Source organism: Silurus meridionalis, chromosome 29, assembly GCF_014805685.1.
Source record: "Silurus meridionalis isolate SWU-2019-XX chromosome 29, ASM1480568v1, whole genome shotgun sequence".
Lineage (NCBI taxonomy): Eukaryota > Metazoa > Chordata > Actinopteri > Siluriformes > Siluridae > Silurus > Silurus meridionalis.
The window spans coordinates 11,796,158-11,808,643 of NC_060912.1; the positions used below are offsets into that span (position 1 = coordinate 11,796,158).

A 12,486-nucleotide genomic window follows, 5' to 3' on the forward strand; every position below is an offset into this window, starting at 1 on the left:
AGTCTCCCGTCCAGACTGGCTGCTGTATGCGATTCCTTCTGTTGCCTTTGTTCTTGGAGTGTTGCTGTTCTTACTGGTCTTCAGAACACAGCGTCGCAAAGAGAGTGAGTACACACACACACACACACACACACACACACACACACACACACACACACACACATACAGAAAGAGTTGACTACTTTGATCTTGAGCCCACACTAACCCGTGTGCATCAGCAGAAGCATTTCGACGCGTCGCTGCTCTGAAGGCCGTGATGAACACAACCTCGACAGGACACACATACACAAGGTACACAACACAAAGTACACAAGGTACACAATGAAGTACACAAGGTACTCAACAAAACATACACAAGATACACAATGAGGTACACAAGCAAAGTTTTAAACCATACTGGTGCCCAGGTGTCTGGTGTCCATCCAGTATGTTGATGTTTGAATGATAACCAGACGTCCTTGAAGCTGTAGGTCACGACTGGATGAAATAAAAACCACGGCTGCTAAAATGATAGATCTTTAACAGAGTTATTCTCTGTGTGATGTTGAGGAACTGAGAAGATCCGGCTGAGATGAGGAAGTAAAAGCGACACCCTCTTTACCCTACATTAGAATAGAATCCAGATGTTTCAGAAGCTCCTACTTACTAACCAGCACTGATGATATGGTTGAGTGATGATGAGATGACTGATGAAGTCTCGATTTGTTGTTGAGCTTTTTTAAGTGTAAGAGACACATTTCTTCTCTCCTGTCAGTTACAGTGAACATTAGATGCTCCTACATGAGCTTGTGTGTGGAGAAGTGCAGGGATAAAGTCAGGTCCATAAGTATTTGGACAATTCTTACTATGACTGATTCTAAATAAAAAGCACAAAACAGGATGAGATCAAAATGTAGACTATTATCCCATAATCAACTGAACATCTGTCTCAGCTGTGCTCTGAAATAAAAAAATAAAGACTGGTGATTTTTAATTATTTTTATTATTACTGTAATAACCTCAGTTCATAGGAAATCTCAAATACTTCTGGACTTGACTGGAGGTCTTTGACATGTTAGGGGGCGGGGCACAGATTCATGTAAAAGAGCTTAAATTGATTGGCTGATCACAATTTAAGTTTTATCAAGAAAATCGAAACCTTTAATTACTTTCACTTTTGTTTTTTGTGCTAAGAATATAGTTTTGTGTGTGTGTGTGTGTGTGTGTGTGTGTGTGTGTGTGTGTGTGTGTGTGTTTGTGTGTTGCAGTCAACATCCCATGGGAACACAGAACAAGGACTCAAGCAAAATTCAGAACTCCAGCAAAACTCAAGGGAATCTAACAAAACGTAAACTTTCCTCACTCTCATTTCTTTATAATAACTGAGTGACATCACGGTGCTGCTGAGTGCTGGATTGTGATTGGTCAGTGCTGCTGAGTGCTGGATTGTGATTGGACAGGTTGTTGATTAATTCTCTATAACAGCAGCTCTGTCCTCAGTGCAACATCTGGTTTACAGGGACACAGTTTACAGACGTGTTTAATGTATTTTACTCACTTCATATTTCACCTTTTTATTGAAGGAGTCTCCAGTGTCAATGCCTTGTAGCAGTCAGGAAAATCTTCAGGTGTGTGTGTGTGTGTGTGTGTGTGTGTGTGTGTTACTACAGAAGAGGCCCAGTCTTATGAGAATGTTACAACAATAATCTACAGTAATGAGGATAAAGTCAACTACCGTGTCATCCAGGATGAAGGTCAATACACATTTACTCACTCATTCACTCACATACACACATTCATTTACTCACTCACTCGTTCACTTACACACACACACACTCACACACACACACACATTCATTTACTCACTCACTCGTTCACTTACACACACACACACACTCACACACACACACACACACTCATTCATTTACTCACTCACTCGTTCACTTACACACACACACACTCACACACACACACACAAACATTCATTTACTCACTCACTCGTTCACTTACACACACACTCACACACACACACTCATTCATTTACTCACTCACTGCGTTCACTTACACACACACACACACACACACGCACTCATTCATTTACTCACTCACTGCTCACTTACACACACACACACACACACACACACACACACACTCATTCATTTACTCACTCACTGCTCACTTACACACACACACACACACGCACTCATTCATTTACTCACTCACTCGTTCACTTACACACACACACACACACACACTCATTCACCCATCTACTCAATCACTCTCTCACTCACTTACTCACTCAGTCACTAGGAAGGGTGTGTGTGTGGGGAGGGGGCAAATTAAATTCTCTCTGGAATAAATTAAGTGGTTTATCTTTCTTTCTTTTTTTCCTGTAGAACACTGCTGTTCCTGACACCTTTTCTTCTTTTTCTTCTTTCATCTGTCCATCACTCCCATATTTAATACATTGTCTCTGGTATAGATTACATCACTCCTGATGCAGGGAAGAACCAAAATACAGAAACCAAAACTCAATCTACCCTCAACCACCTCCCTATCTTACAGATCCCGGTACACACACACACACACACACACACACACACACACACACACACACACACACACACACACACACACACACACACACACACACACACACACACACACACACACAAACACATTCTCACACACACACACACACACACACACACACACACAAATATTTATACAAAAATATAATAAACAATATTAAATATATTTATATATTTATAAAATTATTATATTATATAATTATATATACATACAATTACACAACAAACAAACAAATAAATTAATACATAAATAACAAAAATAAATAAATATGAATGCATATATTTAATAAATGAGTAAATAAATAAATAAATGCTTTGACAAAAGAAGACAAATGTATTCCTTTGCTCATTCTGCTCTTTCTTTCTCTCTCTCTCTCTCTCTCTCTCTCTCTCTCTCTCTCTCTCTCTCTCTCTCTCTCTCTCTCTCTCTGTCTCTCTCTCTCTCTCTCTCTCTCTCTGTGTGTCTCTCTCTCTCTGTCTCTCTCTCTCTCTCTCTGTCTCTCTCTCTCTCTCTCTCTCTCTCTCTCTCTCTCTCTCTGTAGATGGAGAGTCGTATGAGAATATGGAGGCGTGTGTTTATGCTCATCCTCGCCAGCCAACACTAAAAGATGATGTTGGCACCAAGGACGATGGTAGTCTACACACACACACACACACACACACACACACACACACACACACACACACAGTGTATATATCTGCTAACGTGTTCATTACTCTGTGTGCCTGCAGATTACATTAATCCTGATGAGGAGCACATTCACAACTTGGTGCAGACAGACACAGGTGTTTGTGTGTGTGTGTGTGTGTGTGTGTGTGTGTGTGTGTGTGTGTAAATAATATGATGTATATGTTGACTAAAACAATACAAACGTTCTCTTTCTCAGCATCCTATGAGAACATGGCTGACTCTGTGTGTCCTGATATAGGAACACACACCAACACACACTCTGACGAAGGTGAGACATGAGTGTGTGTGTGTGTGTGTGTGTGTGTGAGTGTGTGTGTGTGTTTGCATGAATGTGTGAATGTGTGTTTTGCATAAATGTGTGGTTTTTACATGTCCTATATATGTAGTGTGTGTGTGTGTGTGTGTGTGTGTGTGTGTGTGTGTGTGTGTGTGTGTTTCAGGCTGGTATGAGTGTATGGACAGAAGAAAAGTAGGTGGGAAACCTACATAATGCATGATATGAGTAAACGCGGGAAAGAACACACACATTCACACACATCATCAGCATCATCATCATCAGCAGAAGCAACGGCAGAATTCTCAGCTTCATCATCATCATCATCATCATCATCATCTTACAGTTACATCATGGACTGTATCAGGATCATCCCATGAAATAGCAGCAGCATCTCCAGTCCTAGCAGATACTAAACCTTTCTTTTTTAAATACTGGTTTCCTTCTGAAGAAGCTCTGAGAAGTTATTTAGGAGCAGTTGGTACTTCAGTCATGAAAGTGATATGAACGTCTGCCTGAACTTCTGGAGCATCTGGAGTGAGCGGATGGATTTGCTTCAGAGCTTGAAGGTGGCATGTTTGATTTAAGAACGCTTTAATATTTTCATCGAAAACAATACATTTCTCTGGTTATCACGTCTATTGTGAAGTGCTGTGTACAGACACGACGGCCATATTGAATGTAGGGTAGAGATCCAGTGAGCTGTGGTTTGATGTGATGTGTGGTGTAATGAGGTGTGGTATAATGAGGTGTGGTGTGGTGTAATGAGGTGTGGTGTGGTGTAATTAGGTGCGGATTTGATGTGAGGTGTGGTGTGGTGTAATGAGGTGAGGTGTGGTGCAATGAGGTGCGGTGTAATGAGGTGTGGTGTGGTGTAATTAGTGCGGATTTGATGTGAGGTGTGGTGTGGTGTAATGAGGTGCGGTGTAATGAGGTGTGGTGTAATTAGGTGCGGATTTGATGTGAGGTGTGGTGTGGTGTGGTGTAATGAGGTGAGGTGTGGTGTAATGAGGTGTGTAATGAGGTGTGGTGTGGTGTGGTGTAATGTGGTGTGGTGTGGTGTAATTAGGTGCGGATTTGATGTGAGGTGTGGTGTGTAATGAGGTGTGTGTGGTGTAATGAGGTGTGTAATGAGGTGTGGTGTGGTGAGGTGTGGTGTAATGAGGTGTGATGTGGTGTAATGTGGTGTGGTGTAATTAGGTGCGGATTTGATGTGAGGTGTGGTGTGGTGTGGTGTAATGAGGTGAGGTGAGGTGTGGTGTAATGAGGTGCAGTGTAATGAGGTGTGGTGCGGTGTAATGAGGTGTGGTGTGGTGTAATTAGGTGGATTTGATGTGAGGTGTGGTGTGGTGTAATGAGGTGTGTAATGAGGTGTGTGTGGTGTAATGAGGTGGTGTGGTGTAATTAGGTGCGATTTGATGTGAGGTGTGGTGTGGTGTAATGAGGTGAGGTGTGGTGCAATGAGGTGCGGTGTAATGAGGTGTGGTGTGGTGTAATTAGGTGCGGATTTGATGTGAGGTGTGGTGTGGTGTAATGAGGTGCGGTGTAATGAGGTGTGGTGTAATTAGGTGCGGATTTGATGTGAGGTGTGGTGTGGTGTAATGAGGTGAGGTGGTGTAATGAGGTGCGTGTAATGAGGTGTGGTGTGGTGTAATGTGGTGTGGTGTGGTGTAATTAGGTGCGGATTTGATGTGAGGTGTGGTGTGGTGTAATGAGGTGCGGTGTGGTGTAATGAGGTGCGGTGTAATGAGGTGTGGTGTGGTGAGGTGTGGTGTAATGAGGTGTGATGTGGTGTAATGTGGTGTGGTGTAATTAGGTGCGGATTTGATGTGAGGTGTGGTGTGGTGTGGTGTAATGAGGTGAGGTGAGGTGTGGTGTAATGAGGTGCAGTGTAATGAGGTGTGGTGCGGTGTAATGAGGTGTGGTGTGGTGTAATTAGGTGCGGATTTGATGTGAGGTGTGGTGTGGTGTAATGAGGTGAGGTGTGGTGTAATGAGGTGCGGTGTAATGAGGTGTGGTGTGGTGTGGTGAAAAGAGGTGCGGTGTGATGTGAGGTGTGGTGTGGTGTGGTAGACACAATCAGGGAATCTGCGGAATAAAAGACTGAATCTAGCAGTAATGCTATATATATATATATATATATATATATATATATATATATATATATATATATATATTGTATATTTGTATTTGACCATAAACTCCTCACAGTGTGGAGATTAACTTCATAGTTCTCGTGTTAGCTGCATATGTGCAACAATTGTCGCTCGCTGTAGAAGAAGCAGAATCTATCCGTTCATCTCATGAGTGTTCTTGTGTAAAGTGTGTACGAGAGCAACACTGCCCTCTACTGGTGTAGTTGATATATGTAACCTCTCTTCAAGCTGGGTAGTTCGGAATCTGTTCAGGAATTGTTGTAATTGTTCTGCATATGACACCAGAGTTTCTACAACATTTTGTTCAATATCACGACCCTGTTGTCCGACTGTGAGTACAGGTATCCCCGAGGTTTGTTCCAATGATTACATGGTATGATGATGGCCAAGCCTACCCAGGAGTCTTAAAGAATGGTGATCAGTAAAGGGGTAGTATACAGTCATTTACTCATAATTGATCTAATTACAGTGAATCCTTCAGCAACACAGAGCAATTTACAGTACTGTTCTGTATAAACTATACAGTATATGAAGTGGTATCAAAAGTCTCCTTACGTGTGAGTTTCTGCACCCACACTACTCGCTAGATTTGGCTCCTGCAGACTTCACCTTCTTCACAAAGATGAAGATCCAGCCGTTTCGACACCATTGCTGAGATGATGCACAAATCACAGGAGATGCTCGACGGGCTTAAAAACGAAGACTTCCAGGACACGTTCCAGAAGAACACTGGGAGGCGCTGTAAGGAGACCAATTTGAAGGTGATAGTGTGGAAAAGTAGATAAATAAGGTACTTTGTTGTAAACAGAGCGAGTCTCCAAACTTTTGATACCACCTCATACATTTATGTGGCATCGGGCACGTGGACTAGCGCTGGTTTGAGGGTGAAGGGTGGAACATCTGCTGCTTCGTTTGCCTGCCGAGTGAAACTTCAAATATTTGATCATTTTCTTGTATTGTTAAGCATTGTAACTCAACCACTTGTATATGTAATATTTTCCTAGTAGTAGTGATTGTGCTGGTTTTGATAAAGATGTGGTTACTGTCTGGACTGTATGGAGTGTGTTTCATTTTCTCCTTCTCATGTCCACATCATTACAACCTGAAAAGCGCTTCTCCAGACGCCCGGGTCCAGAACCACACCAGTGTGTGGGTTTGACAGGTCAAATGTCAAACTGACATCATTTCAGACTCAGAGATTCAGGAGAAAGTTTGTTCTCCATGTGTTGAATCCATAACTTTAATAATCAACATCACAGAGCTGAAAAGCAGAGGAAGAGAAGTGAACTCCAGGGTCAGGGAGTAATCAAGATCTCAACAAGAGGCTAATATTACAACCCCAAACTCTACAAAACTGCAAATCTCATAAACCCTTATTTTACTCACAATATAACACAGAAAACATCACGAATGGTTAAAGTTAGAAAAAGATTACGTAATTTTTTAATTGATAGTAGCAACGCTTCTCAGAAAAGTTGGGACAGGGGGCAAGAAAAGGCTGAAAAGGTAAGAGGTACTAAAACTTTATCTTCAGTCATGTTACTGACCTGTTTAACACTTCAGATGTAAAATGTTCTTCCAGCTCTTCCTTCTTAGTGCCCCTCACTTTTCCAGCCTTTCCCTCTGTCCCAACTTTTCTGAGACGTGTTGCTGCAATCAATTAAGACACTGTACTATATTGTACATTTCCTCAGTTTGCACATTTGATATTATTTCTGTGTTGTATTGGGAATAAAATACGGGTTTATAAGATTTGCAAATCATTGCATTGTTTTTTGTAACTGACAGAAGTCAGTTTATACTACATTTTTATTTACATTTTATACAGTGTCCCACAGTTTTTTAATTGGGTGGAAATACCTAATAATAAACAAGTAGATAAGAGCAATTTATAGGCTCATTTTCAGGGGAAAGTAACTAATCAGTGACCAGGTGAGTCACGTGATTTACATATTCATTAGCATATCATGCTCATTTGCATATCAAAACATGAAATGTTTTCTGGTGGAAAGAAATAAAACCAGAACAGAACTCCATCAGGCTTCAAACATACACACACACACACACACACACACACACACGCAGTGGATTCCTCCTGATTTTACTAAACCACAAAAAGTGGGTGGAGCCAGGAGTCATATTAAATACATTTATTACATGAGCCACATATTCATCATCATCATGACATTTCATACACAAAAAGTAGACAGAATGGAACCTCAAAAATGTGTGATGCAGAATCTCCACCTTCATCCCTGAAATGAACATCCCTTCATGTTTAGATCAAACTGATGAAACCAGACAGAAGGTTCCAGATCGGTTTACGGTGTTTCCACTGTATTAGCATAAACACACTCGGCTAAGCGAGAATGAGACGAAGAAGGAAGCACAGTATCTCAGTGTCGCACTACGGCTGATTCCTGAATCGGTGCTTCTCCAGATGTGCTCGAGTGCTGCTGCATTGCCAAATAAAAACTTGCTGAACAGCCAAAAGAAAGAATCTGCATGTAGCAGTAAATCAGGTAAGTGCTTCAGGTACTAGGATGAAAATGTTCTTAGTTTAGAGAATATCATCTTGAGATCAATCACTGCACAGGCTTGGAACACAAGTGTGTGTGTGTGTGTGTGTGTGTGTATATATGAGTGTGTGTTGGTGGGGGGGAGAGAGAATGTTTATATTAATGTAAAGTATAGAAGTACAAGTCAAAATGTATGGATGATTTCCTGCCCCGCCCCCACCCACACTAACCACGCCCCTATCCCATCCCCTGTCCTCCTCTTTGGGATTAACCCCAGTTGTGCTGGTCCTCAGGTGTGGTGGGAAGGATGTCGGTGACGAGCCCCGTGCCGATGGTCCTGTTCCCATCCCTCAGCGTGAACCTCTGCCCTTTCTCCAACACCATGGGCTGCCTGAGGGTCAGAGTGAGGGACGTGTCTTCACCCGGCATCACCATCTCCTACACACAGATGAATAGAGAGAAATCAGGACACTGGGACAAAGAGGTGTGTGTGTGTGTGTGTGTGTGTGTGTGTGTGTGTTACCTTGCCGTCAGGAAGCAGGATCCTGCAGGCCATGTCCCAGGTGAGGGAGAACATGACAGGCATGAAGTTGGTGACAAAAGGCTTGTGTCTGCCGCCTTCCTCTTTACTCAGGATATACACCTGTGCGCACGCACACGCACACACACACACACACACACACACACAGTAAGGAAGAGAAAATGTGGCTTCTTCTTTAACTCTAGATCAGCAGGATGTAACCTCAGGTCTATCTAGAAACACTAGGTTAAGGTTCTCGGGCTGCTCCTCTCCAGGAACCTGTGAAGCTTCAGTGGAGAAGCCTGGAGCAGTTTTTCTCTTTATCATCATCATTATTAATTATGAGTACGGGTGTGTGATTTATATCGTCTACTGTAATAATTGTTGTTGTAACGGTGTGTGATCACGTGATGAAGTCTGGCAGATGAGCGTGTGTTCTGTCACGGCATGATTCAGTTTATTACAGCGCATTTAGAACGTTCACACACCTGAGCTTTGATTTTCTGATGGGGCTGAATGGAGCCAGGTTTACACATCACCATCCCTCGCCTCATGTCCTCTCTCTTCACACCACGCACCAGCGCGCCCAGGTTATCTCCTGCTTCCGCACGATCCAGAGACTGGTGGAACATCTCGATACCTGCTCTCACACACATAGAAGTGACAGGGGGCGGGGCCATGAACAGGAAGTAGTGATAGACGAACATCCTTTCATGAATGTCAGCGGTCAGGTTTCAGCTCAGAACATCCCAACCTCACTGTTCTTACCACACACACACACACACACACACACACACACACACACACACACACACACACACACACACACACACACACACACTCACCTGTGACCACAGACTTGGCAGAGCGATTGTGTCCCACAAACTCGCACTCGTCTCCTTTTTTTATCACTCCTCGCTCCAGAGTTCCCGTCACCACCGTACCTCGGCCTACACACACACACACACACACACACACACACCAAATTACACACCTTCTCTGAGCAACTGCATTATTACCCAATCAGATCAGTTCATCTGCTGTACATTAACCTTTAATCCAAAACAAAATTACTATGGAAACAGAATCCTTTGTGTGTTGTGATGTAATAATGTCTCAGCCAATCAGAGATGGTCTACAATGAACCTTTCAGGTCACATGATTCCTAGTTGTGAGTCAGATGAATAAATAATTCAATCATGAACATTTATTATCCATTCATTCTCAGCTTTATCATGAGTCTACAGAGTCAGATCTCTCTCTCTCTCTCTCTCTCTCTCTCTCTCTCTCTCTCTCTCTCTCTCTCTCACACACACACACACACACACACACACACACACACACACACACACCTGGTATGGAGTAGACTCCCTCAATAGGCAGCAGGAAGGGTCTATCAAGATCTCTCTTGGGTAGAGGGATGAACTCATCCACCACCTCCAACAACTTCATGATGGAGTTCACTCCCAGGTCAGGCTGCCGATTCTACACACACACACACACACACACACACACACACACACACACACACACGATGTTACAGGTCTCTTAACCACCCCCACCCCCACCCTCTCTCTCTCCACGTTTCCGACGTTGTGTCAGTACCTCGAGGGCACAAAGGGCGGAGCCACAGATGACGGGCGTGTTGTCTCCGTCGTAGCCGAACTCACTGAGCAGCTCACGGATCTCGAGCTCGACGAGCTGCAGGAGCTCGGGGTCATCCACCGCGTCCGCCTTGTTCACGTACACCACCACGTGCTGCACGCCGATCTGACGTGCCAGCAGCAGGTGCTCACGTGTCTGAGGCATCTGACCGTCTGTCGCTGCCACCACCAGGATACAACCGTCCAGCTGAGCCGTGCCTGTGATCATGTTCTACACACACACACACACACACACACACACACACACACACACACACACATATATATATATATATACACAGGGTGAGTCTCTGTGTCATAGAGACATAGTCTGTCGTAGAGGTTAGTGTCAGTGCCTGTTAGGGGTTGTGTGTGTGTGTGTGTGTGTGTGTGTGTGTACCTTGACGTAGTCGGCGTGTCCAGGACAGTCAGTGTGAGCGTAGTGCCTGTTAGGGGTTGTGTACTCCACATGCGAGGCGTTGATGGTGATTCCTCTGGCTTTCTCCTCAGGAGCGTTATCAATATCCTCATACTTCTTATAGTGCGCTCCTCCAGCCTCGGCCAGCACTGACACACACACACACACACACACACACACACACTAAACCAAGACATCCTCATCAAACAGCACAGTTACAGTGTAACTCATAGTGTGTGTGGTACCTTTAGTGATAGCGGCGGTGAGCGTGGTCTTCCCGTGGTCCACGTGGCCGATGGTCCCGACGTTGACGTGAGGTTTATCACGGGAGAACACCTTCTTCGCCTCGGCGGCGAAATTCCTCCGGCTGAGAGGAACCGCGCACTGAGACACAACCACAAAAACGTTCAAACCCTCAGTCACACTCGGGACGTACATCAGCACATATTCACATTTATCTGGATAATACACGACCTTGATGATGTCACTGTGATCTCTTTGGGGAAAGTGGGAACTCGAGGGTTACGGTTCTGATCTGAAGATCAGGAGTTCAAGCCTAAGGATCTTAAAGCTGCCACTGTGGGCCCTTAAGAAAGGCCCTAAACCATTTGTGCTGTATCATAGCTGTCCTATTATCCCTCCTAATGTGGGGAATTTGGGGGTAAAAGGGGATTTGATTTGCCACATGTTCATTACATTTCATCACAAATCCCAGTGGTGTTAGGAAGCATCACAGGTCAGCCATGAAACATCACCTCTGGAGGACACAGGGTTAAGGGCCCCAAGACCGGCAGCCTGGTGATACTGGGGCTTGAAGCCCAGACCTTTGGATCAGACCGTTAACTCCTTGATTCAGTCTACCGAGCCCTGGTTCTGGTTGAGAGGAGCCGAGAGCCCGGTTCATGGAGACCTGGGGGGAACTCACCAGTTTGTAGGAGCTGTGCAGGAGACTCGGGGAGGAGAGCTGGAGCGCTGAAGAACAACCAAAAGCAACACATGAACACCATCATAGACCTGATCATTCAGACCATTTACAAGCAATAAAAAACTAAATTAAATCGTCTATATGAACAACGTGTTTGTTTTAATGTGCAAGGAAATGAGGGAGCTCCTGTCCAGGGTTCTGTCTGGAGTGAGATCTTTTCTACACACTGGTGGAGCAGCAGGGAGAAGGTTCACATCACCCCTGCAACACTGATGCATTTACCCCGAGTGCAGGATCATCAGCTCCATCACATCTCCCCGGGACATGGATGGAGCTTGACCTTGCGCTGCCTGCGCGAGTCTCCGGAAACACCTAACTGTCTCCACCGCGTTACGTCATGCGCCCTGAACCCGGTACTGAACCCCCTTCAGGAGAAGCCCACAGTCCTGCTTCATCTCCTCCACACTGCAGGAGCAATAAACATGAGCTTCACCCACAGACTCGGACACACTCGGTGAAACTTACCGGAGAAGCACGCGCGCACACCAACGAGCGCAGCCATCTTGGATTACTGACAGACAAGACACACGCACGGCGCATGCGCCGGAAATAACCACAACGTCATCGCCAGGCGACGCCTCAGTGGTGGGTTTTTGTTTTGGAGCTGGCCAGAGTTGTAGCTTCTGAATTATAGTAATAAAAAATATATAAATATATTATTTATATAACTATAAAATAACCAACACAATAACAACACTATCTATCTATCT

At 44.3% G+C, this 12,486-nt stretch overlaps 2 protein-coding genes across 6 annotated transcripts in view; one reads left to right on the forward strand and one right to left on the reverse strand.

The window, feature by feature from the left end:
* The window catches only part of LOC124381868, a 17,401-nt gene extending 13,042 nt beyond the window's left edge, over window positions 1–4,359 (forward strand). For 3 of the 5 annotated variants that reach the window (XM_046843752.1, XM_046843756.1, XM_046843755.1), the window contains exons 3-10: window positions 3–104; window positions 219–291; window positions 1,248–1,327; window positions 1,650–1,733; window positions 3,113–3,202; window positions 3,303–3,356; window positions 3,458–3,529; window positions 3,702–4,359. In XM_046843752.1, the coding sequence (XP_046699708.1) occupies window positions 3–104; window positions 219–291; window positions 1,248–1,327; window positions 1,650–1,733; window positions 3,113–3,202; window positions 3,303–3,356; window positions 3,458–3,529; window positions 3,702–3,751 (605 nt within the window). In that variant the 3' untranslated portion in view covers window positions 3,752–4,359. Of the gene's footprint in view, window positions 1–2; window positions 105–218; window positions 292–1,247; window positions 1,328–1,649; window positions 1,734–2,461; window positions 2,551–3,112; window positions 3,203–3,302; window positions 3,370–3,457; window positions 3,530–3,701 lie in introns of those variants that run through there. The other 2 variants (XM_046843753.1, XM_046843757.1) reach the window with 2 other exon arrangements.
* A 3,467-nt stretch (window positions 4,360–7,826) lies between these two features.
* On the reverse strand, window positions 7,827–12,355 carry tufm (Tu translation elongation factor, mitochondrial). Its single transcript, XM_046843748.1, has 10 exons — window positions 12,242–12,355; window positions 11,717–11,763; window positions 11,037–11,175; window positions 10,774–10,940; window positions 10,336–10,605; window positions 10,083–10,215; window positions 9,576–9,680; window positions 9,219–9,370; window positions 8,734–8,853; window positions 7,827–8,648 (listed from the first exon to the last, which is right to left on the reverse strand). Exons 1-10 carry the CDS (start codon window positions 12,276–12,278, stop codon window positions 8,478–8,480), a joined length of 1,341 nt encoding a protein of 446 aa, XP_046699704.1. The 5' UTR covers window positions 12,279–12,355; the 3' UTR covers window positions 7,827–8,477.
* Between the last annotated feature and the right edge of the window lie 131 nt (window positions 12,356–12,486).